This window comes from Pelobates fuscus, chromosome 4 (genome assembly GCF_036172605.1).
Source record: "Pelobates fuscus isolate aPelFus1 chromosome 4, aPelFus1.pri, whole genome shotgun sequence".
NCBI classification, from domain to species: Eukaryota; Metazoa; Chordata; class Amphibia; order Anura; family Pelobatidae; genus Pelobates; species Pelobates fuscus.
Window position 1 is genome coordinate 307606542 of NC_086320.1, and position 26683 is coordinate 307633224.

Below are 26683 nucleotides of genomic sequence, written 5' to 3' on the forward strand. Positions count from 1 at the left end.
ATTCTCTGTCACAGTATTTCAATGGGATCAGTAATACTTTTCATATACAATTAATTGCCCATGGGACAGAGGCGTATCTACTGAACATAGCGTTACTGAGGATATGATAATGTACGGGGGGCTTAGTGTATGTTGAGCTGTTGTTAAAATACAGTCTCCCCTTTTGATATCCCTGCCGGCTTGAGGATTGCCGAACAGAGCAGGAGCTCCAACTGGCAACGATATGGCACCTCCTTCCATTGGCACCTAGGGCATGTGCCATGCCTGCCATACCCTAGGTACACGACTGCCGTGGGATGCCGAAGCCTAAGAAATAATTTACTCTAGGTATTATTTAGTTGTTGCACTTCTGCAGTGATCTTAGCATTACAATGTACCATGGAAAGCATGTTGCTTTGTGTTTTTTTTTGTTTTTTTTTTCATCTGGAGGTACCTAGTTAGCATCCCACTCAAATACTTCTGTTTTAAATATAAAGTGTATGATTAATGTATTCCATTTTTAGGCTATTTATGGAGTAATGTGTGAAATGCGTTTACATGCATTTAGATTTCATCCGTTTTACAAGCACTTAACTAAATCTCAAAGTAGAGGTTTTGTTCCATACAAGTTGATCCTTTTGTTTGTAAAACACAGACAAAAGCACATCTCTAATGTCTGTCAGACAGACAACCGCTAGAGCAGTAATTTCAACTTCAGATTCTTCACATTCAGCACACACACAGCATGATGACAACAAATGCACTTAAGGTTTTACATAGTAACAAGCAAAAACGAAGAACAGGAGTGAGTGAAGGGGTATATCGGGTATGTTGGCCCTCAAGAGTAGGACAGTGTTCAAACACTATATAACAATAAACCCTAATGTTTAAAGGACCACTCTAGTGCCAGGAAAACATACTCATTTGCCCCCACCCTCAGGGACCCACTCCCGCCGGGCTCTGGGGGGAGGAAGGGGTTAAACTTACCTCTTTCTCCAGCGCCGGGCGGGGAGCTTTCCTCCTCCTCTCCTTCTTCCTTGCGACGTCATTGGCTGAATGCGCATGCGCGGCAGGAGCCGCGCTCGCATTCAGCCGGTCGCATAGGAAAGCATTTACAATGCTTTCCTATGGACGCTTGCGTGCTCTCACTGTGATTTTCACAGTGAGAAGCACGCAAGCGCCTCTAGCGGCTGTCAGTGAGACAGCCACTAGAGATTTTGGAGGCTGGATTAACCCTCAGTATAAACATAGCAGTTTCTCTGAAACTGCTATGTTTATAAAAAAAAAAGGGTTAATCCTAGAGGGACCTGGCACCCAGACCACCTCATTAAGCTGAAGTGGTCTGGGTGCCTAGAGTGGTCCTTTAATATTAGACATCTAAATGTCTAGATGACATTAATATCTTACACCAAACAAAGAATAATGGTAAGTGGATAGCAATTAGGCTTCACATTTTTATTTAGTGTGTCTCTATGTAAAGCACTGGATTGGCAGATTGCTGTGATGGTGTCCTATGTCTGCAGTATTTTTATATGTGAAGTACTTCATCAATGTTATTTATATCACAAGTGGGTCGGGTAGCGAACAGGACTCTGAGCTGGATTACAGGAAAGTTTCATGGTTTTCTTCAAATAAAAAAAAACTTTATTTTTTTTTGTCACTTTTTTGATCCCTCATCCAAAAGGATACATTACAATTTCCATCACAACAGGTTTATATCCAAGACTCGGCTATTCTCAATGTTCTTCTGACAGATAACCAGACACGCATGCGTGAAAGACCGGTTTCAAGCATGCCTAATGTAGATTTGATCAGTAGCATTCTGCGAAACAAGATGGTGGGAGGAGTTGAGTATTGCTTAAAAACCTTTCCTGAACGACCTGATAAAGGATGTGTAGATTTACTGAAGCTCTGCCTTTTGTAAAGTTTTGTTAAATATAAATATGAAAAATTACCATAGTCCCTAGATCCCACATTTTATACAGAGGGTTCCCTAGTCAGCAGGAGGTTTATTGAAATAACAATAAACCGGCACATTTACATTGGCTTAATAGTTAAGGCTAATTCCTATAACTAGCAACAAAAAAAAACAATCAAACAGCAAATCAAAATTGGAACACTTTTGCTGCAGTGACCATTTTCCTTTGCCCTATTAGAGAGTGAGTCAGACTCTCTAAAAGGGGTTCACCCAGGTGAGACACGGTAAAAGGGCTGTACACTCGGTCTTCGGGAATAGAGAGGTTGATCATTCTTGGCTAGGCTCTTTTGAAAATGGCCTGATATGCATAAAATAAGGTCATATGTTACATCTATTCTCTTTATAAAATTATTTTCCCTGTCCTATCAGCTGTGTGGGGCAGAGCTAACCCCATTTGTATATATGCTACTATGGTTAGTCAGGAAAACACATTTCGGACTAAAATTAATGAGGGCTTACAAATCAAGACCAAATTAAATGTGTAAATGTGTAAATAAATAACATGTTCCTTTAACAAGGAGACAATAGCTACATTTGTTTTGCTTAGGAGACAAAAGCTACATGTTTCTTGCTCATGTCTCAAGAGTTTGAGAGACACATTTACAGTTTAGACTTAGCTCTAGGGACAGTAAGCTTTTTAGGAAATTTCCATGTAACTAGTGAGTGAGAATGCTGACAAAATCTCTGGTTTGAAACATTGTCGGGTCACTTGCATGGTGACTGAATAATATGGAGGAAATAATTATGTCTTGGCATTGCTTAACCTGTTCCCGATGTTAGGACGTCTGATGCAGTCCTACACACAATGGGCGGAAATACTTGTAAGGCAGCATGGAACTTCCTGCAGTTTTGGGGTTTACAGGGCTAAATGCTTACACCAGGAGCCCCATGAATCTATACATATAGGATGTTAAATGAAAACCTTTTGCTGTCATTTAAAAAACAAAATATAATCTGTATGGGAGCACTTGAAGAGGAACCCTTAAATTATGGTGGAGCAAACACACAGCTCAAATTCAAGGTTTTGATTTGGTTCAGAACTTGGACAATTGCCTCCATCCTTAAGGAGTTAACCATTTAAAAAAAACAAAGCATAGAACTTAACCCCTTCACGACGGGTGACGGACGAGGTCCGTCATCCTGGGGATGCCCTTAACGACGGGTGACGGACCTCGTCCGTCACGCGGTAAAATTAACCCCAGATCGCCGCAATCGCGGCGATCGTGGGGTTAATGGTGCTCCGGTCTGCCTCTGCATTAGAGGCAGACCGGGAGCACCGGATCGGGCTGTCAGAGTACATGTGCCCGCTCTGACAGCATGCCAGAGCGGGCACATGTGCTCTCTATACTCACCTCCGCCTCCCTGCACTTCCGGGTTCAGTGTGAAGTGCAGGGAGACGGATCTTCAGTGATCCTGCCCCCTGCTGTTAAAAAAAAAAAGTTAAATTAAAATCCCACCCCCCCTTTACCCATATTAATAAAAAATTAACCCCTTCCCTGCCAATTGATCACTGACTACAGTGATCAATTGGCAGGGATTACATTTTAATATGATCTGATTTTTTTTTTAACCCCTGAGGGTTAATTCTTTTTTTTTTTTAACCCTCAGGGGTTAAATTTATTTTATTAATTAATTTAAATATTTTAAAATTATAAATTTAGCTAGCTGGGGAGGGTGGAAGTTAGTGGGGAATTGGGGGATTTAGTGTTAGGCTAACTAGGGGTTAACGTTAAAAAAAGTTTTAAAATAAGCTTTAAAAAGTTAAAAAATTAAGTAAAAAAAAAGTTTTAATAACGTTTAAGTAAAAAATAAAAAAAAAATAAACCCTTTACCCAGTCCAAATAAAAATTAACCCCTTGCCTTCCAGTCTATCACTGCCTACAGTGATCAAAATACAGATCACAGTATTATACTGTGATCTAATTTTTTTTTAACCCCTGACGATTAACTTTTATTTATTTTTTAACCCTCAGGGGGTAAATTAATTTAATTAACTAATTTAAATATTGTATAATTCAATATTTTGCTAGCTGGGGTGGGTGGGAGTTATGGGAAAATGGGGAATTTACTGTTAGTGCTGCTTACTGCTAGTTAGGGGTTAACGGTAAAAGAAAAAGCTTAGAAAAATGTTAAATCTGTAAAAAAAAGTTTTACGAAAGTTTAGGAAACTTTAAAAAAATGAATAAGCAAAACAAAAGTTTAAAAAATAGTTTTAAAAAGTAAAAAAAGTTTTAAAAAGTAAAAAAATACATTTAATAACGCTCATTACCACTACACCTGGTACAAGCTAGCGGAAAAATGATCCCACGCTAAGGTTCAAAATATGCCTTTTGAAATACCCTGGGATGTCTTCTTTAAGAAATGGTATGGCTTTATGGGGTATTTGGATTATATAGCCTGGTAAAATACTCTAAAATGGGACATGGGCACAGCGTAAAAATTTAAAGTTTGAAAAAAATGGAATGGCTGTGTCCCAAATGTGCCCCTCCGATGTCCACATATACCTGGCAAAGGTACATACGGGGGTATTTTTGTACTCAGCCGACATAGCTGAGCAACATATAAAGTATTATAGAGTGGTGGTACACAAAATGTTTGCAAAATATACTGTGCAAACTCACTTTGTGTGTCAAAAAGGCAGAAAAAACGCTTATTACCACTACACCTGGTACAAGCTAGCGGAAAAATTATCCCACACTAATTTTCAAAATATGCCTTTTGAAATACCCTGGGATGTCTTCTTTAAGAAATGGTATGGCTTTATGGAGTATTTGGATTATATAGCCTGGTAAAATACTCTAAAATGGGACATGGGCACAGCGTAAAAATGTAAAGTTTGAAAAAAAATGGAATGGCTGTGTCCCAAATGTGCCCCTCCGATGTCCACATATACCTGGCAAAGGTACATACGGGGGTATTTTTGAACTCAGCCGACATAGCTGAGCAACATATAAAGTATTATAGAGTGGTGGTACACATAAGGTTTGCAAAATATACTGTGCAAACTCACTTTGTGTGTCAAAAAGGCAGAAAAAACGCTTATTACCACTACACCTGGTACAAGCTAGCGGAAAAATTATCCCACGCTAAGGTTCAAAATATGCCTTTTGAAATACCCTGGGGTGTCTACTTTAAGAAATGGTAGGCCTTTGTGGGGTAGTTTGAATTTAAAACTTACGAAGATGCTTGGAAATTGCACATAGGTCCAGCGTCAAAATTCAAAGTTCTGTAAAAACTGATATGGCTTGGTCTCCAATATGCCACTGTAGCTTCACAAAATAGTGCCAAAGACATTCATTGGGGATGTCTTTTTACTCAGAAGACTTAGCTGAGCATAATTTGAAGGTTTTGAACTTAGTGGCACATATGAAATATACAAAATGCCCAGCAAAAATGCAATCCGTATGTCAAAAAATGCACAAAATTATTTTTTACCACATACTTTGGCATATATTGGTGAATAAATGGGGGCATGCTAAGGCACAATATGCACCTTATGATATACCCTGGAGTGTCTACTTTTACAAATGGTAGGCCTTTGTGGTTTTTTTTTTGAACAGTCAAACTGTTATAATACCCCAAATGGAAGCATAGGCTCATTAAATCCGTCTCTCAAAATTCTACTGTGAATACTGAAAAGGACAGGTCTCCTGTATGGCACTGTAGCTTCACGAAATAGTGCCATAGACATACAATGGGGGTGTCCTTTTACTCAGAAGACTTAGCTGAGCATAATTTGGGGGGTTTGAACTTAGTGGCACATATGAAATATACAAAATGCCCAGCAAAAATGCAATCCGTATGTAAAAAATGCACACAATTATTTTTTACCACATACTTTGGCATGTAATGGTAAAAAAATGGGGGCATGTTAAGGCACAATATGCACCTTATGAGATACCCTGGAGTGTCTACTTTTACAAATGGTAGGCCTTTGTGGGGGTTTTTGAACAGTCAAACTGTTATAATACCCCAAATGGAAGCATAGGCTCATTAAATCCGTCTCTCAAAATTCTACTGTGAATACTGAAAAGGACAGGTCTCCTGTATGGCACTGTAGCTTCACGAAATAGTGCCATAGACATACAATGGGGGTGTCCTTTTACTCAGAAGACTTAGCTGAGCATAATTTGGGGGGTTTGAACTTAGTGGCACATATGAAATATACAAAATGCCCAGCAAAAATGCAATCCGTATGTAAAAAATGCACAAAATTATTTTTTACCACATACTTTGGCATGTAATGGTAAAAAAATGGGGGCATGTTAAGGCACAATATGCACCTTATGAGATACCGTGGAGTGTCTACTTTTACAAATGGTAGGCCTTTGTGGGGGTTTTTGAACAGTCAAACTGTTATAATACCCCAAATGGAAGCATAGGCTCATTAAATCCGTCTCTCAAAATTCTACTGTGAATACTGAAAAGGACAGGTCTCCTATATGGCACTGTAGCTTCACGAAATAGTGCCAAAGACATACAATGGGGGTACCGTTGTACTCAGCAGAAGTAACTGAACACATAATAAAACTTTGTACAGGAATAGCACACACCAACTTTACAAAATACACATGAGAAGTTCTTTGTTATACGTTTGTGTGCGAAAACCCCCCAAAAACACAATTTTACTCCAATATTTAGCAGAGGTTGGCGGTAAAATGGCTACGTAGAAAGTGTCAAAACAACCTTAGGTAAATAGCCTGTGATGTCTACTTTATATAAATATATACTTTTGTGTGGCAATTTTGTTTTATTTTATGGCTATTAGGCTTACAAGACAAACATACCAAATTCTAAAATCGCTCCACATTAAAATTTTATTTTACTCCTTGTGCTTTGTGACCTGTAACTACCAAAAAAAACTTAAAATCCCAGACACGTTATATATTCTGTAAATCAGAACAAATAAATGAATTTATTTTTAATTACTTTCCTTAACCTGCACTAATTATGCACACATTATGATTGCAAAAACTGTAAAAAAAACCCAATATTTTTCTTTTTTTTGCATTTTTCTGTATTTTTTTTATAATAAGTAAGCATTTATATATATATATGTTATATCAAATTAAAGCCCTTTCTGTCCTTTAAAAAACAGTATATAATATGTGTCGGTGCAATAAATGAGAGAGATGCAAATTGCAGTTGAACGCAAACAGCAAGAAAATGCAAAAATTGCTTGTGTCATTAAGCGTAAGTCAAGCTTCTGAAGCTCTGTCCTTAAGGGGTTAATGTTAAAAAGAAGAAAGGAAGGCAGACATTAATGTGAAGTTGTTTACTTTTACATTTATATAGCACTTAAACACATCCACAGACAATAACACAATGTAATAAAGAGTTTATCTACAAGCAATGAAACATTATCAAGATATATTGGCTGTACAGTTTATAAGAGATTATAATACATAAGATATGGCCTTTACTTTAGCCAAAAGAACACAAAAAAAATAAAAATAAAAGAAATAACACATTTCTAAACAAAATTAAAATCTAGAATTATGCAAAAAAAATTTATCAGTGAGTCTTATTCTCTCCAGACTCCAGGCCTGAAGTTCTAAGTTAGAATAGGCAAGGTGATTAATCACCTCTGTTAAAAATGACCAGCTGTGTTGAAAATTATATGTCTTGTGAACCTCTTATTGCCCAATTAGTTGTACCGTTAACAAATAAAATTTCTTGTTGACATATAAGTATTATCTGGGATTTCAATTGCGACATTACCAGTAGTATTCCTATTAGCATAAATAGGAAAGACCTATATTCACACAATTGTTTGAATATGACTATAAGTAAAATTGGCAAAAGATCAATGATCCAAATCTGATCTTAAATGGCACCTGTCATGCCCCAAACAGCTCATGCTCATTAGATTGAGAATACAATTGTATCTATTAATTGTGCTAGCAGTTTTGCTAGACAATGTATAGATTAGGAGAAAAATAGGTTTTTCTCACAGCTGTCAGTCAACGCTTTAGTGTGCCGAGGCATTGATTGACAAGGGAGAAAAGCGCTTTTCCCATAGCAACCACATAGCATGTTTGTTTAATAACAGGGGGACCAGCAATCGAAAAACACTCCAACCTTAAAATTGTTTATTTATTTTTAATGTTCAAGCTTTACTTTCTGCAGAAAAAGTACATTTAATAGAATAAAAATGAATTTTAATAGAAGTGTTCAAACCATCGTTATGTATTTAAGTGCCACTGACCTTGTAAAATTAACCACTGTACAAATGTGCTAGCACTACTCTCACAAATGTAACAGCAAGTAAAAAAAACCATGCAGAGTAATAAAATGTAATCTAAAAAGCAGTCTAGGCATCCACGCACAAATCTTCTTTTAAATTAATTTTTAGAAGATAAATGAATGTACACATTTTCCCTTCCTATTTTCTGTTTTTCAGAAGCAATAGTACAGTTATGAAAGACATCAATATTCTATAAGAGAGCTCAAACAGCTCATATGTGTGAGAATGCAGACAAATGGAAGACTATATAAATCACACGAGTTTCTATAGCTTAATTTATGGGTTTTTTTATGATGAATGAAACTAACTGCAGCAGTGTCTGGTACTTTCTACAGAAAGCTGTGCAGTGTACAGCAGGTTTGGTTGAAATTAGCTTCATTTATCAAAAACACGAATGAAGCTATTTGCACAAAGGTTCTATTAACAGGTGCAAATAGCTTCACTCATGTTTTTCAAGAATTAAGCTAACCAGATTCAGCTCAAGATAAGATGATGCTTCGGAATAAGTAAAATTGCTGTCCACATCACTGCACAACAAAATTTCCACCTTCTGAAGCTATGCTACCTCAACACAGATTCACTGCTCACCATATTCCATAATTCATGGTCCTACGCCAAGCATTTTCTAATGCACTGTCTATTAATTACACTAAAAGTACAACATAAAATGCCCCTTTAACATGATTAAACTGCATTCAGAAAACAAATTCTTTTTCGTGCATGTTCATTTGTATAGCACTTGGAAAACAGTCTTATTTTATACTCAAAAAGACATGGGGCTGCCAACGCTAAACTTCAATTGGAGTGAAGTTGACTGTAGCGCTGGGAATATGGCTTATGCCAAGTGTATCCATATCATTTCATACTTATTAATACCACTATGCATTAATAAACTGAAATCCGAGAAGTAAAATATTTTTCATATTTAGTTGCAATCAAAGTGCACGGTTTTGTTTTTCATACTATGAAAAGTATTAAAGGGCAAAATAAATTGTAATATTTTATGCATTAAGCAAACACATTTACATTTTATTCACAATAAAATGAGTACAGGGACGCAATTGGAGTGCATCCGGGTACTCATTTATTAATTGTAAAAATCTGAAAGTTACGTAGCTGAACATTATCTTGTGGCAGCACGATCATTAATATAAAAGTTATATTCCGTCCTGTACGACAGATAAACAATGAATAATAATTGAGAACCAGATTTAGGCATAGATAATTAAGAGGTGCCAAGGCAATTTCTCACTAAAGCTTGCATTGCACCTTATCTTTTTTTACTAGGAACACATACAAAATGTATACAGAATTCAATATTTGCTGCTGTGCATGATATAGGAATTATATCGATAAAGATGCAGCATAATGAGACACTTTGGTTTCTTCCTTAACATGTCATTTTTTTCTTTCCACAAGGGGCTGGTTACGATGAGACACATTTCTAAACAATACAAGACTGCACAAACATTTTCAGAATATTCTCAATGACAAGCAGTGAAAACATGCACTCTAAAGAAATACCATCACTCGCAAGGCTATTCATTTTACATCTATTTCTAAACACAGAATCCCATTACTTTCTTTGGTTGGTGGCACATTCCATTTGAATGAGTAGCACTGTATATCTAGACTGATGTCTTGTCGATGATATTGGTTGCAGCATTCATGCAGTGGGAGCTTGTTCCTTGGCAATCCATTTCCAGGTAGCAGTGGTGGAGTCGAACAACTTTCAGTCTATGGGGAGAAGCTCAGCAAAATGTCACAGAGCTATTGTGGCTCAAAAACACATATGCCACAAAACAATATGGTGCGAAATATGGGGCTCCTGTACAGTCCGCAAATTATCCTGAGCAGTCCCCTATGGCCAGTGTATAAGTATGCAGCAGCATGGCAATTTATTCAGACAACGTGCTTATAGCTTCAGATGATGTCCGGTGTTACAATGACTAGGGGTTTTCAGTACTGGTCCATTAGCATGTCGTCCAATGAGCTCCATTTGCGCTAATTTATAAAATGCTGGTGTTTTAAATAACATCTGAGTGCTATCCTACATGTGTATTTATTTACATAATCATAATGCCTAGGATTAACGCTTTGTTAGCTTCCAACAAACTACTGCAGCTTTTGACAGGGTATGCTGATCAATGTCCAAATAAGAGGCATATGCCACAATATCTCTATTCTCCAGTAGAATCCTACATAACGCTTCTCAGTGGCTCCTGCAACCAAGAGATTTGCCTCTGTGTCCTACTCTAGAATAAAGCAGGATTCACCCAGCACCAGTTAACATCCAAGTATACAACTGCATGTTACTTGTCTCCCTGCATGGGTACTAACATATTAGTGATGGGATCCCTACATATTTCATTTTCATTGTTTAAGTTAATGGAAGATGATCATTAGACATGCGTTTAAAGGGCCAGTACTGAATTTCCAAATATGTGGTATTAATCCTTTTACGTCTTAAAAGGGATGTGAAATATATGAATGAACACAAAGCTTTTGTTCATTAGTCGTCACTGTCACTTCCAGATTCACTTAACTGAAGATCATTTCCTAAAAATTTGTGGAACACAAAGGAAAGCAGACAATTAGATTATGCTGTGTTGCCATTTGATTGATAAAGTAGACATACATATAATTTAATACAGACTGGTAAACGGTTATTTTAGAAACACTGCCAGTGTAAGCTAATGTCAGAAGGCCGACCACAATGTATTCACCTTCCATTGATGGGAACCATAGCTCTACCACAACTATAGCTTTCTTTCTATGAGAGTGGATCACCCCTCTTTCCCTTCTGTACGGACTGTTTCTAAGTGTGAAAGCTATGATCGGGAAAGAGTAGTGACATACCACATGGATATAAACCCGCCCCTGCTCGAATACAAATATCACTAACTGGGGAAATATAAGGGCAAAAGGTAATGGAATATTGGGACCATGAAAATAAAAAGAAATCACAATGAGAAGATTAGAGGGAGACTGACATTGAAGGTAGTATGGGGAAGTAATAAGCAGGGGAGATACAAAGAGAAGGAGAGGGAATGATGAGAAAATTATAGTTAAAATAAGAAAGAAGACCGATGAAATAGAGTAGGGTTGAATATGGAGAATTTTTAGAGGCTGACACTCTCAGCCAATCAGCTAATGGAAATTCCTGCTGAATAACTTGTGGCTCTCAGGAGATGGTGCGGAGGCAGGGAGCAGTGTCCCGTGGCCCTCAAGTAAAAAGTCAAACCATTCAAAAACTGCTTCACTCTTTACAATAGGGGGTGCCAGGGAACACTTGGCACCATAACCACTACAGCACGCAAACGTGATTAAAGTGCTTGGAAACACTTGAAGCAACATAACCACTAAAGCTCAATATAGTGGTAATGTTGGCCAATTCTTTGAGTTCATTCACTCAGTTCTTTGTCAAACTGTTTAGATATGGTTTGACAGACACCAGTGCTCTCTGCAGCTCCCAGAGACTGTCCACTCCCAAGCAACACTAATAATGCAGATTTACACTTCTATCATTGTCAAAGGCGTCCAACTTGAACGGCTGTGATATACTGAGAATGAATGGGGTAGGTTAGCCCAGTGCTCTAAGTCTATCAATGTCACCCAGACTAGGTGGAATGGATGTTGACTTAAACAATGTAACCACTAAACCAAGCTGTGGTGGTCAAGTTTCTTAGCGTGATCCTTTTAACAACTTTTGCAAAGTGACAATGTTTCAGACATTACTGGTTTAGGGGATAGCATGTTCCTAGCCTCTTGTTTTTTAATCTAATTTTTGGCCAGGCGAAGGTTTGGACATTAACCTTTTTTATACTTTTGCATAATAAGCATAATGACCGTTAGACTGGAAAATATAATATTTTTGTTTAAAATGTGAAATTCCATTGATTTGATTAATCCAAGTTGCTAGAGGTGACAGGCCCAGTTTAAAGCATGCCACCAGACACTGGTTACAGTGTATTCTCCAATTTAAATAAATATATCTCACTTACAATAAGATGACAGCCCACTACATGCAATGTGTTTCCTTTTCTGCCAGAAAACACAATCTTAGTCGAGCATAAACGAACAGGAACATAAGCAAGATTGCAGACGTATGGAGCCACACTGCTGTCTGGCATGTGATTTTTAGAACTGATACTATTTATTATTATATGTGCATGACAGTTTCTCTTGATTCTATGTCTGCACAGACTCACACGGTCACTGACCCATGCGAATAAAGAAACGGAGAGATGACAGGCAAGCTTATTAGACACCTCTGACTCCACTTATGAACAAGACACCTTGTATAGAGTTATATATTTTTGAAGCAGAAATTGCAAGCCCATTTTATATTTGTGACATTTAAATTCATACTATGAGAACGATTGGAAATTACCTCTTCCGAGGTAAAGTTAAATCAGACTCAGTGAGGCAAAGCACATTACTTTCACTGCCTTGCACCACTATCATTTCATAGCAGCTCTTCCGTGTAATGCTGCTCAAACAGCAATGATTCAACTCATCTCATTTGTAACAGGCTTAGCAGCAGGCAGAGACTTGCTGTGTTATTTATATATGATGATCTAACAAGAGAATTTGTATTATATAGAATCCAAATAGAAAATGTTAGCCTGTGGCATCGAAGAAAAACAACGACAACAACAAAAAAACTGCACAGAAATGCAAATATCTCACCTCAAGTGCAGTTTTTAAAAATAGTTAAATTAATAGAAAAACAGACTTTAACAGCAGCTAAATACTAACTAGCTAGAAACTAACCTGCCCACTTAATCTGCTGCCTCTAGAGTCCCTAAAACCATTTCCTCAGTCCTTTTTTCCCCCCCTAATGTCCCCCATTTCTATAAGCTCCCTATTGTTCTGATCTATAGATAGTGAAGGATGCAGTTGTTAAACCTATCAATATTGTGTATCACAGTGTGGATGAGAGCGAGAGAGAGAGAGAGATGATACATAATAGATAGATATGAAATAATTTTACAGAGTGTATCTGAAAACATCATAATAAATCACAAGAATTAAGGTTAGGTGGTTTTAAATGTCTGCCGAAAGCCAAAACGGCATTATTTTCCCCTAGTATATGCTTGCTCATTATTCTGTATCCTATTTTAGGATAGGGTTAGTGTGTTAGAGTTAAATTTAGGGTTAGTGTAGTTTAAGGTTAAGGATAGTATGAGTGTTAGTGTAGTAGTGTAAAGGATAAGGGTTACTGTAAATGTAAGGCTTAAAGGGGCATTATAGATAACAAAACAACTTTGTCTTAATGTAGTGGTTTTGGTGTATAGAAAATGCCTCTGCAGTCTTACTGTTCAATTATCTGCCATTTAGAAGTTGAATCACTTTGCTTATGCAGTCCTTGTTACACTTTCCTGCATGTGACTTAAACAGCTTTCCTAAACACTTCTTGTACAGAGAGATCTAATGTTTAAACTTCCTTTATTGTACATTCTGTTTAATTTATATTTTCTTATCTCCTGCTCCGTTCCTAGCATTTGATAAGCCTCCTGTGTCTGATTAAAGTTCAATGTACACAGTAGAAGACAAAAACTTCTAAAGTTAACATCTAATTGAAAATAAAACATTTTTTTCATGCAGGCTGTGTCACTCCCAGCCAGCGGAGGTGTGGCAAGAGCCGCATTAACAGAACAAAAGTGATTTCTACTAAAAAGCAGATAATTGACCAGTGAGGCTGCAGGGGTATGATCTATACACAAAAACTGCTTGATTAAGCTAAAGTTGTTTTGATGCCTAAAGTGTCAGAGTGGATTAGGGTTAGTCTGAGCATTAGGGTAGAGTAGTGATTAATGGTTAGTGTAGAGGTTTAAAGGTTAGAGTAGCTGTTAGGGTAAAATAGGGATTAATGGTAAGTGTAGTTTAGGTGTTAACGGACAGTATAGGTTTTAGGGTAGAAGAGGTAGATTAATATTAGGGTGGCAATAAGAAGACGTCAGTGTTAGAAAAGCACTGGCACATACATGCCCCAGGGTTGCCTGAAATCAGTGGGCATTAAGCCTGATGGTAGGTAGCTATTTCAGAGAACATGCTTAATTAAAATGTCGGCAACTGCTGCTCAAGAGTGTAAATCCCACTTATCTTGGACATGTCCCGCTTCTGCTGGAGATTAACATCCCCAAACAGCATGGAGGCAATCAGTGCATTATTATATCACTATGAGTAATAATTACACAGATGACATCACCAACTGTGCAGTACAGCATTAGAAAGCATAATGTGACTGCATAAGAAAAAAAATAAAAAATCAGCCCCCCCACACCTTAAGTTAATGGGTGAGGAGGAGGATTTTACTTACGGAGTGTGTTCATTAGTTGATTAGTTCCCTGAGGTCTGCTAGTACCATTGGAAACAGGTGTCTTGCTGCTGTGCTGTTGGGATGGCTGCTGACTGGGGGATGTATGTCTGTCATCTTCTTCGCCACTGCTAGAGCTGTCATCATCACTCCCTGAAGAGCTCCCAGATTCCGAGGAGCTGCTGCCACTGCTGCTACTCATTTGCTCAATTACCTCCACTTCTGCTCGGAGTTCTACGGTGACAAGACCACAGTTCAACTGCCTTAGAAAAACATTCTAGTCTGCAACTTCTTTACACGACCTGATGTAAGTGTAAATTAAAATCAAACAACACAAACATGCTTAAGAGACACTCCAGGCTTCATATGGACTATTACTTCTAAAATTAATTATATAGACAATGCATTTTAAAAATATCTAAGTCAGCTATGCTTTCAGTTTGGCTACTCTGGCCTTAAATTTGAATTTCACTTTGAATACTCCCTTTATTAAACAATAATAATAAAATACATTTACATTCAAAAAATTGTATTAATATTCCTGACACATTTGCACAGGAAGATAGAGCATTTTGGACAGTAGCCAGTGAGGTATATTAAAGAGACACTCTAAGCAACATAAAAACAGTACAGCTCAGTGTATCAGTTATATGGCATAGAGTGTTTGCTGAGGAACGCACAATGGCACACACCCTCACTGAACCAGCGCTGCCCATGTCGTACAAAACAAAAAACAAAAAAAACATACCATATACAGAAATCTAAAATAAAAAAGCAGCACATTTTACAGGCGCAACTGTTTTTTTTTTTCAAATTACTTCTAAATGGTTTGACATAAAACTGGGTGCAGCAATATTCTTTGCACAATTACCACTACAATGGGTTGCAGAATGCCCCTGTAATGAGATTATACTTTATTACACAATACAAATGAAAATCCAGCGAACTCCCTTATCTACTAAACAGCAACTCTGGTGCCGACAGATTTTGTTAGTTTTTTTTTTTTTTTTTTTTTTTAAAGGCAAAAAATTAATGGGGGTTTAGTTACATTATATGATCATACATTGCATAAGCCTGCCACAAACGTCAATGTACCCCATCTTTGGCAAATCTTTCCATCTGGAGTTCTCTGCAGTACAAGGCTAAATGGGATGGGATTTATCCTTGTACTGCAGAGAACTCAAGATGGACATTTTTCCCCAAGTAAGTAGCTCATTTAGCAGACATTTGGCTGTTAGAGTAGGACCTACAAAAGATGGGGTACATTGACGTTGTGGTAGGCTTATGCAATGTATGATCATATAATGTAACTAAACCCCCATTATTTATTTGCCTAGATAAGGTTAATCTTAGAATAGATTTCTCTCCAAATAGCGGTATGTTGTATGGCAACAAACCAAACAAATCAGTTTACAAATGGTTGCAGTTATATGTGCATACAATCCTGGTGTGCTACGCACAAGCACCTTTGCAATTATGCAAAGTTGTGACGGTGCTCAGTGTGACCTTTTAATATCCATACCCCCTTCAGAACATTCCAGAATTTTGACAAATATTTGCACAAATACTACGAGTGTTGTTATCCTTCTCAATGAATTAGTAACCCAAAATCACCATTTATTACTACATTTCCTGCTGTAGTGTTGGTGAAGTGAAGCTTTGGGAGTGGTGTCTGTAAGCAAAACACTGCAGTTAAACAACAATATTAGAGCTTTCGCTTACCTCTCTTAATATCATCCAACTGGGTTTCCGGGGAAGGGTGATCTTTTAAGGGAGACATTTTAGGCCCAGCGGTTAGCTTGGATGGGGTTTTGAACTGAGAAGTGCCCTGAGAAGAACGAGCAGATTGCTTCTCTATCCGAGCTTGAATTTTACTGCTGCCCTCCACCCTGTATGGAAAGAGTAATTAAAAAAAATAAAGTAATTTAACACTTATTTGATTATAAGCAAAAATAAATCATTATTTCTGGAGCAAAGGCAATCTGAGTTAGGAGTTAGTAAGTTGATACAAGAATGCCGCAAATTATATATCCCTTTCACAGAATCTGATATCAGATGTTTAAGTAAAATTGTATAGTGCTGGAATATGATGTACATTCTGGCGTTGCCTATTTAGAAGTCTGTGTACTGTCAGGGAGGGGTGGGAAATAAAGACAGTGCCTCCAAGGGTATCGATCTTATGTGTCCCCCCCCAGCTAGACTATCCGATTCCATTCAAATCTGTATCTCCTATTATCCGTCTAGTAAAAGTGCTGCTGGTAGATAGTGGAATTCCCAGTTGCTGCATGAGTAAAAGATATAGATTTTCTAACATGCTTGACAGTCCAGGAACACACATATGTAAATTAAAGGAACACTGTAGGCACCATAACAACCTCAACACACTGAAGTTATTATAGCGCATGGAGTCCTGCATCACTACTAAATGCTTTACTCCCAATAGTAGAGACTCTCAGTCTGACCTCCAATGACTGTGCTTCAGCCTCACGCCATACCAGTTTATATCAGGGATTTAGGCGGTGGCTGACTAAACAGCATCCAGCTGATGCTCAGTAAGTCAATGACCATCTCTGCTGTAAACTGTTTAGTACTGATGTGGGACCACAGACGTCATGCACCATAACCACTACAATATGTTTAAATGGTTAAGGTACCTTTAGTGTTCCTAAGTACACTATATCTGCTTAATCTCATTGAGCAGTGCCATTAACTGCCAATCATTGTTAAATAATGAAGTAAGATTTCGTTTTTTTTCTTGCTTTTAACATATACACATAACAAGTTTTTATTAAAAGGGGCGCTATAGTGTCAGGAACACAAACATGTATTCCTGACACAATAGTACTAAAACACCTGTTTAGGTGGTTGGTCCCCCTTAGGTTTGCAAGATGATTTACTCACCCTATTCCAGCGCCATGCAAGGCTCCTTGCGTCTGTCCCTGCCCCCGATACGACTCCTTGGCTGACATAATCAGAATTGATGATCTCAGCCAATTGCAATGCTATCCCATAGGAAAGCCACAGAGTCATAGAAGCAACCTGACCATTTCAGTTTTTCACTTTGAAACATGATGGATTTGATGGACTTATGGCTCATTTTGGGGCATTATCACAGTTTGATTGTTCAAATTACCCCACAAAAGGCCTACCATTTATAAAAAAAAATTAGACACTCCAGGGTATCTCATATGGTGTATATTGTGCATTAATGTGTTGACAGTTTCTAACCAAAGTTTATAACATTTGTGGTAAAAAGTTTTTTTTTTTTTTACATACACATTACATTTAAACAGGGCATTTTTCAAATCTGATATGTTCCACTGTGATCAAACCACCCAAATTTGCCAAGGAAAAAAACAATACCACCAATGTATACATTTGGCACTATCGTGCAAAGTTACAATGCCATATAAAAGACCTGATTAGTTCAGTTTTTACAGTTAGAATTATGATAGATTCATTTGATGGGCCTATTCTGCATTTTTGAGACACTGACAGTTAAAACTTGAGCCTTATAATACAGCCATGTAGTACCAATTTCTTTAAGAGTTTATGGTACTAAAGGTGCTTTTGGGGGCTTTTTAGTAGATCAGATATTTAAATCACTCTATAAAAAGGCATTCCATTTGCAAAAGTGGACACAATGTGGACTCTCACAATGTATATTTTGAGCTTTGAGGCATTGTGGTAATTTTTATTTTTCCATTTAACATTTTTTTTTTTTAAATGTATTTTGTTTTTTACAAAGTAAAATACAACGTATAAGAAACAATGTAAAACATTGCATTATGATGTAGAGCTGTTGGGTACAGAGAGGGAAAAGGTTTCACATTCAGTTTTCTAGTATTGGATAAACTGTTTTCAGTATGAATTCTCTTGGTATCGAAGTTGCATGCAATCAAGTGCTGTGTTGTACAAGGAGAGCCTAAAGCAGGGGTAGGCAACCTACGGCACTAGTGCCATGCACGGCACTCAAGGTGTCTTTCCACGGCACTCAAGGCTGCTAGAGCCAAACAGGGTCTGGCCTATCAGGAGTCTCAGTGAAACTTCAGATATCTGCTAATACAAAGAGGTAGTGAAGGACAATCCTCAATTTATGCATTGCAGCACGTAGAGGTAGTGATCTCAGATCAGTTCCTCCCAGCACTTGTGAATAGGAATCCACACTGTAGTAGAGCAGCCCACAGCTGATGTTGCAGCTCCTGTCCTTGACCTGTACCTGCCCAGGCTGGTCTCCACTGGAACCCAGGGAAGCCACCCACACTGCTAAATATACACAGACCTGCAGAATAAGCCTCCCCTCATACAAATAATACGAACAGCCCACACACAAACATACACACAATCCCCACAAACGCAACACCACTAACAATCTACATACATGCACACAATCCCACATGCAGGCTCTCACATGCAAAACCCCAAACAGCCCCCATACACTACCTAACACACAATGTGACATATCCATCTACACACAATTCCACAAGCAGCCCTCATACACAGCCCACACTCATATGTATCATACACGATACCATAAACTACTAGTGAACATATACAATATAATAGCTCATATACGCACAAATACAACGATACAAAGCAATTACAGTATAAATAACACAAGCAGAATACGGCAGCACACACACCTCAATTTAAAAAAATAGGATCGGCAGGGCCGTTTGAAGGAATTTGGGGGCCCCAAGCAAAATGGACATGGTGCCCCCCCCACCCACGCAAAGCCTACAGGAACCTCAGCATAGCCATACAGTTTAAGTTCACCCACACTTTATATAAATAAAAAAGGTTTACAGTGCAAATACTGCTGTTGCATATAATGTGCATTAAACTTGAACATTTTCAACAATTGAAAATTCCCTGTGTTCTCCTCATCTCCCCTTCTCCTCACCCCCTCCCTGTGTTCTCCTCATCTCCCCTTCTCCACCCCCTCTCCCTGTGTTCTCCTCATCTCCCCTTCTCCACCCCCTCTCCCTGTGTTCTCCTCATCTCCCCTTCTCCTCACCCCCTCCCTGTGTTCTCCTCATCTCCCCTTCTCCTCACCCCCTCCCTGTGTTCTCCTCATCTCCCCTTCTCCTCACCCCCTCCCTGTGTTCTCCTCATCTCCCTTCTCCTCACCCCCCCTCCCTGTGTTCTCCTCATCTCCCCTTCTCCTCACCCCCGTGTTCTCCTCATCTCCCCTTCTCCTCACCCCCATGTTCTCCTCATCTCCCCTTTTCCTCACCCCCCTCCCTGTGTTCTCCTCATCTCCCTTCTCCTCACCCCCCCTCCCTGTGTTCTCCTCATCTCCCTTCTCCTCACCCCCCCTCCCTGTGTTCTCCTCATCTCCCCTTCTCCTCACCTCCCCCCTCCCTGTGTTCTCCTCATCTCCCCTTCTCCTCACCCCCCTCCCTGTGTTCTCCTCATCTCCCCTTCTCCTCACCCCCCCTCCCTGTGTTCTCCTCATCTCCCCTTCTCCTCACCCCCCGTGTTCTCCTCATCTCCCCTTCTCCTCACCCCCCCCCCGTGTTCTCCTCATCTCCCCTTCTCCTCACCCCCTTCCCTGTGTTCTCCTCATCTCCCCTTCTCCTCACCCCCTCCCTATGTTCTCCTCATCTCCCCAACCCCCCTCCCTGTGTTCTCCTCACCTCCCCCCTCCCTGTGTTCTCCTAATCTCCCCTTCTCCTCACCTCCCCCTCCCTGTGTTCTCCTCATCTCCTGACCCCCCGTGTTCTTCTTACTCCTCCCCCCTCCCTGTGTTCTTTTTACTCCTTTCCCCCTCCCTATGTTCTTCTTTCTGCCCCCATGTTCTTCTTACTCCTCCCCCCTCCCTATGTTCTTCTTACTACTCCCCCATGTTCTTCTTACTACTTCTTACTTACTCCCCTCCCACCCTTCCTGTGTCCTTCTTATTCCCCTCCCCCTGTGTCCTTCTTACTCCCCTCCCCGTGTCCTTTTTACTCCCCTCCCCCGTGTCCTTCTTACTCCCCTGTGTCCTTCTTACTCCCCTCCCCCATGTTCTTCTTACTCCCCCGCCTATGTTCTTTTTACTCCCCCCCCCCCCCTCTGTTCTTCTCACCTCCCCTTCCCTGTAGCATGGCCGAGCTCAGGGTGCACTTCCTGTCAGTCCGTCCGGGAACAGGAAACTGAATCTCCTGTACCACGTGGTACCCGGCCGGACTGACAGGAGGAAGAGGAGCTCGGCCACACTACAGGGAAGGGAAGGTGACGAGAGAGGCAGTACTGCAGCCGCCTGAGGCTCTCTATAGAGTGCTCAGGTGGCTGCAGCCTTATAGGAAGCGCCGGCCCTGCTTGGGGGCCCAGACCAGCTCGGGACCCAAAGCAATTGCTTGGTTAGCTTGCCTGGTAGCGACGAGCCTGAGGATCGGCATGCTACGGGACATCACAATCCTATATCGGCACAGTGCTGCTAAAAGGTTGCCTACCCCTGGCCTAAAGTGAGTATGCAGACCCAGTGCAATACATTTTTAGATATATCTGAGATATAGCAGTTTTCTCGTTTCTCTTTGTGAAGTGTCAAGTATCATTAATGTTTGGTGAAGCAATGTCAGTGGTTTATTTTTCTAGTGCTAGAATGACACTGTAGTTCTGTCCAGTGTCTAAGAAAGTTAGGCGTAGGATAAATTGATAAGACAAAGTAGTCCCTACATTGTGTCACATTTTTAGTTAAAAATAGATAAAAAAAAAGAGAGAGTAGGAAAGAGAAAAAGAAGAGGAAGCGATTAGGAAAAGGTAGTACGGCATGACAGTGCTGCTTTAACAGCATCACTGAGTGAGGAGGGAATATTCAGAAGTGTGTGCTTAGGAGCCATACCTGGTTTTCTTGACTTGTATACTGCTGCTTAGCTTTTCCAGGACATATTCCCCAGTGTCATGATTAATTATAAGCACGCAGTCCTTCTGGTAAGGGCGCTTATTCCCTTTAAACACCGTCATGGGAGGTGTAGAGCCCTGATTTAAAAAGCAATTAGAATAGAAAATAAGACATTCAGGTTACGATAAACAACAGATGAAATACAAAATGTGCATATATAAGTATAAACTAAAGCATTTCTGACTCATCTAAAGGCAATGTAATTTTTATTATACTTTTAATTTAAAACAAACAACAAACATGTTTTATACTAATTAGCTTTGTGTGCAATCAGCAGTTAAACACCACCTAGAGTGAGAATTTAAAGTGAAATTCAAACTCTAGACAAACGTTGCCAAACTAGAAGCATAGCTAACTGGAGAATTGTTCCAATTCGGCTATATTGGCCTTAACATTGAAATGTGCTTTGAATTCTCACTTTAGTGAAAGGTATTTTTGGTGGAAATGTTTCTTATTCCTAGCAGATAATAGAATTTGTGAAACCCAAGAATGGTGTTTTGTGAATAATTTAACATATAGTACTGCTAGGGTTTTGGAAAACACCTAGGACACAAAATATTTCACAATGATTTGATCTGTGGACTTTAAAATCAATTATTTTGCACAACATGTGAGGCTTCTCTGATATAGGGCTTTTCGTACCCCCTTTCTGTGTATTTCCATGTTCTATTTTGTTTTCTTTGATTGTTTTGTCATTGGGATTTGCAGAGACAAAGCTTTAGCTCCTCTCGGCTCTGATTTATTCACAGTCCAATACGAAGACGGATTCACAAGTTTAATATTCTATCCATTTTGGGTAGGACAGGACAACTCAATAACTTAACTCAGCAAACTCAAATAACTTAAAGGGACACTCAAGGCACACAGACCATTTCTGCCCATTGGAGTGGTCTGGGTGCCAACTCCCACTACCCTTAACCCTGCAACTGTAATTATTGCAGTTTTTATAAACTGCAATAATTACATTGCAGGGTTAACTCCTCCTCTAGTGGCTGTCTACTAGACAGCCACTAGAGGGCACTTCCGGGATGTGAGGACCTCCAGCGTCGCTAAAAATCCCTATAGGAAAGCATTGAAAGCATTTTCAATGCTTTCCTATGGGGAGGTCTAATGCGCGTGCATGATCAGTCTCCCCCGCCGGCTGACGGGGAGGAGCGTGGGCGGACCAAGAAGCAGCGCCGAGGGACATTGTTGCTACCTCTGGTAAGTCCCTTCAGCAACCGGGGATGGGAGGTGGGGCGGGGGAGAGAGTCCCTTTAACCGAGACTATTTCTTTATTTCTCACAGCTACGCCCTCACCCCCCCACCCCCAATTATGACGAGCTAGGCAACTGTATGGCTCACATGACGGCCACTTGTTAATACAAGCCACACTCACTAATGGGGCAAGTATTTTTTAGCACTTTGCATAAAGCATACAGAATACAAATCAAATGAGATATTGGAGCAGGCATAATGTGTATTTCAGGTAGGTTTAAGGGTTATATTTTGTGGTTAATTTATTGGTTTGCTGCGGATACATACAATTTATGTAATTGCTTCCAGCACTTCTAGTGTAATGTCCCAATTTCTAAAAATCATGCCATAAAGACCTTTTGCAATGTCGCCACAGCAACAATATCTAAGCAACAGTGTTAGGTGCTCCAAAATGTGAATATTCAAGATCAACTCGTTTAGGACTAATCGCAGTCTATGTTGTCATAAAAACTGTTCTTTAAAGGGACACTATAGGCATTAAAATAACTTTAGTTTAACAAACCAGTTTTAGTGTATAGATCATGCCCCTGCAGTCTCACTGCTCAATTCTCTGCTATTTAGGAGTTTAACCACTTTTGTTTCTGTCCATGCAACCTTTTCTACACCTCCCCTGGCTGTGACTTACACAGCCTGTAGGAAAATCGTGGTTTCATTTTTAATTAAATGTAGCTTACTTTAGAAGTTTGTATCTCCTGCTCTATAAATGAACATTAATCACACACAGGGGGCTGCTACAGGGTCTAGAATGCTATTAACAGGGCAGGAGATAAGAAATCCTCAATTAAATAGAATGTGCAATAAAGGAACCTAGCATGTCTAAGTGTTTAGGAAGGCTGTGCAGGGAGGTGTGACTAAGGCTGCATAAAAAAAGATGAATTAATGAGCAGTGAGACTGCAGGGGCATGATCTATACACCATAATGGCTTCATTAACCCATTAAGGACGGAGGCAATTGTCTTAATTCTGAACCAAAACAAAACCTAGAATTGTGCTATACGCCTGTTCAACCATAACTTACGGCTTTCATATTAAGTGCACCCACGCTTAGTATATATAATTTGGTTTGGGAGAAATTGGGCTTTTTTTTCCCCACATCAAATATTTATATATGAAACATCATTTTATATAAATAAAATATGAAAAAATGTTTATGAAATTAAGAATTCTTTTTTATTTTTCAAGTTCTGCATAACATTTTAACAGTGAATGTTATGAAACTGTTAGCTTTTACTGCAATAGAATAGACATATTTGTGTACTGTGATGTCTCACAAATACAACAGTACTGTACAATATACGCATACTTCTTGTGCTTCTATAGGTTTCATGTGTGACTCCCTGCCCCCCCCCCCCCCGGCTCAATGCTTACTCCAATCGGAGTTAACCATACATCCAAAGTGTCCCTATTTAGGAGGAGCAGTCCTTATTATGGGCTCAAATCACTCTGTCACTCTTATTTGTCTTAATGCCCCTCTTTTCTAGAAGCATAGTTGGTGTGTATAACTGATCTCCAATGTAATAATACTGACAGCAATCGGTCTTTAAACTACAATGTGTAATCTGTAATTAAGATACATTGTTCTACATTAAGATTTAGTTCAATAAACAGTTTTTGAACCCCCACTCACACCCCCAAAAATTAAACTGTTTATTTTGTCCCTTTGACATGCTGGAAGGTATGTTAACCTACTGTTTGTTGCAGGGCTATTGCTGCCCTAAAACATTTTGATGCTTAACACAATCTTCTCACAGAAAGCCAGTTTACCTGGAATTTATTCATTTAAAAAACAAAAACAAACAAAAAAAAAACTCCCACCCGGCACACAATCTGACAACAAATCCCCAATTCGGGGGGGGGGGGGGGGGCTGCGAGGCAGCACAAGACGACACGTTGGGGGAAATGTGGGAGAAATGTACATCTTGCAATGTCTGTTTCAAATGTATAAGAAGAGAACTAGATGTATAGACCCTGATGTGGAATTATTAAAAATTATTATTGTACTTGTATTGAATTATTGTACTAACTCCATTTTAACTTTATACTGTGACTTCTTCCTCCATTTTGTCCTCCTAACCTGACTTCTTCAATCCTCCATTTTGTCCTCATGACTTAACTTGTTCATTTTAAAACTACATTACGTGACTGAACTTCTCAACCCAATTAGTACAGTAGACAAAGACTGTGTTTTCCTGCAAGGACAAGTACCAGGAGGTGCTGGCTACTCCTTAAGACTTGTCGGCTACTCCTTAGGACTTGTAAGATAGTATAGTTTGAAGGCCACGAGAACACAGTAGTAATGAAATGTTCTATTCATAAGAGATCTTGCACCTGGACATGAAGCCTGATATCATTGACCGTGTAAAATGACGCTCAGGACCCCCTCATCCCCACCCGTGTCCAGAATAATCCCACCTCTGATGGGTGGGCACTGGACTAACCTCTTAATTTTACGAACCAATAGGTAAGACACTAACCCCGTCACTTAACAATTAATCCAAGGGGGGGCGTGGTTCCGGCTCCGTCCAAGATGGCCGCTTGAAGACAGAGCTCCGCTCCACCGTCCCCCGATTACAGCTATTAAGAGCGGCTAAGCATACTTAATGGGGCGCACTAAACGCCCGGAGCATCCCCAGACCCCGGGGAATCCCCAGCAGGGTCCCCTGGACAATTACCTGCAGCAACAGCCCAGCGCGAGCGGCGACCCGGCTACTCCCAAGATGGCGCCTGCGCCGGAGCAGGGCCCAGCGCTCACCGCCCTGGAACGAATTGAAAACACCCTCAGGGACCTGACTGCTGCCATGGCCACTAAAACTGATCTACAGGTCATGGAGGCGAATATTCAGGAAGCTATGAGGAACGAAGTGGCAGGACTTCGCGCCGAGATCACAGCGCATACAGGCCGCATCACTACGCTTGAAGAAGCAGGCGCGGCCCTGTCCACCCGCATGGCGTCCACGGACACCGCAGTTTCGAGACAGGGTGAACTGATCTTGGCTATGCGCCGTCATCTGGAGGATGTGGATAATAGGGGTAGACGATGCAACATACGTGTACGCGGGGTCCCAGAAACTGAGGGCCCCGAGGTGGCGGCGGACACCCTCTTGGAGCTCTTCCAACTTATTATGCAATCATCCCCGCCTCCACAGATCCACTTTGAGAGGGCACATAGGGCACTACGGCCCAGGAATGCGGATGACGGTCCAAGAGATCTTGTTTGCTGCCTCAGCTCATTCCCGGTGAAGAATGCCATCATGACGAAAGCCCGGGAGCGGCAATCTTGGCCCTTCAGAGGAGCCCAAGTAACACTCTTTAATGATTTGTCCCCCATCACTCTGGAAGCCAGACGAGCTCTCCGCCCTGTCACGACTGCGCTACGGGATCATAATGTGGTCTACAAATGGGGTTTTCCATTTGCCTTGATGGCAAGACATCAGAATCGCTGGATCACTATGCGATGGCCGGAGGAAGTCCCACGTTTCATGGGAGAGTTGGGTCTCCCGTCGCAGCCTATTACTAATTGGATTCTAGGCCCGCTGGGTCCACCGCCGAGAGCTCAGAGGGAACCCAGGCAACGACAATCCAGAGCTCCCTCTGCCCCCCGTACGGGAAGATATCGGGATCCGACCTCACCAGAGGAATAACCACCCCATCTCTCATGATTGATGCTGCACCTCCGCAGGATCTGGGCCACGGAACTCCGCTTCAGATGGCTGACTCACCCAGACCACTGTGTGAGACGCACGTACTACACTGCATACTCTAAGGTACTGTGGGGCTGTTTTTGGCTCTTGGGAGGGGGATATTGGGCCCAGTCGGGTTTCCTTGGGGACTCCTACACTTAAGTTCACCATACCTGCTTTATGTACTACTATAATTTCCTCGATGTCTCAGCTAAGAACAGGCTGCATATGCAAGTTTTTGGGGTTTGGGCGGGGGGGTTGGGGGGGGGGGCGGATGTCTACGCTTCAGTTGGGTTGTCCTCTGGCAACGGAACTCTCCATGTTCTGGGACATT

At 40.3% G+C, this 26683-nt stretch overlaps 1 protein-coding gene across 1 annotated transcript in view; it reads right to left on the bottom strand.

The window, feature by feature from the left end:
- Window positions 1–10207: 10207 nt before the first annotated feature.
- Window positions 10208–26683, bottom strand: part of EAF1 (ELL associated factor 1) — a 35358-nt gene continuing 18882 nt past the window's right edge. Inside the window, exons 3-6 of the mRNA XM_063452292.1 lie at window positions 21353–21489; window positions 16249–16415; window positions 14530–14760; window positions 10208–10763 (exon numbers count right to left, since the gene is read on the bottom strand). Of these exons, the coding sequence (XP_063308362.1) occupies window positions 10717–10763; window positions 14530–14760; window positions 16249–16415; window positions 21353–21489 (582 nt within the window). The 3' untranslated portion in view covers window positions 10208–10716. The remainder of the gene's footprint in view (window positions 10764–14529; window positions 14761–16248; window positions 16416–21352; window positions 21490–26683) is intronic.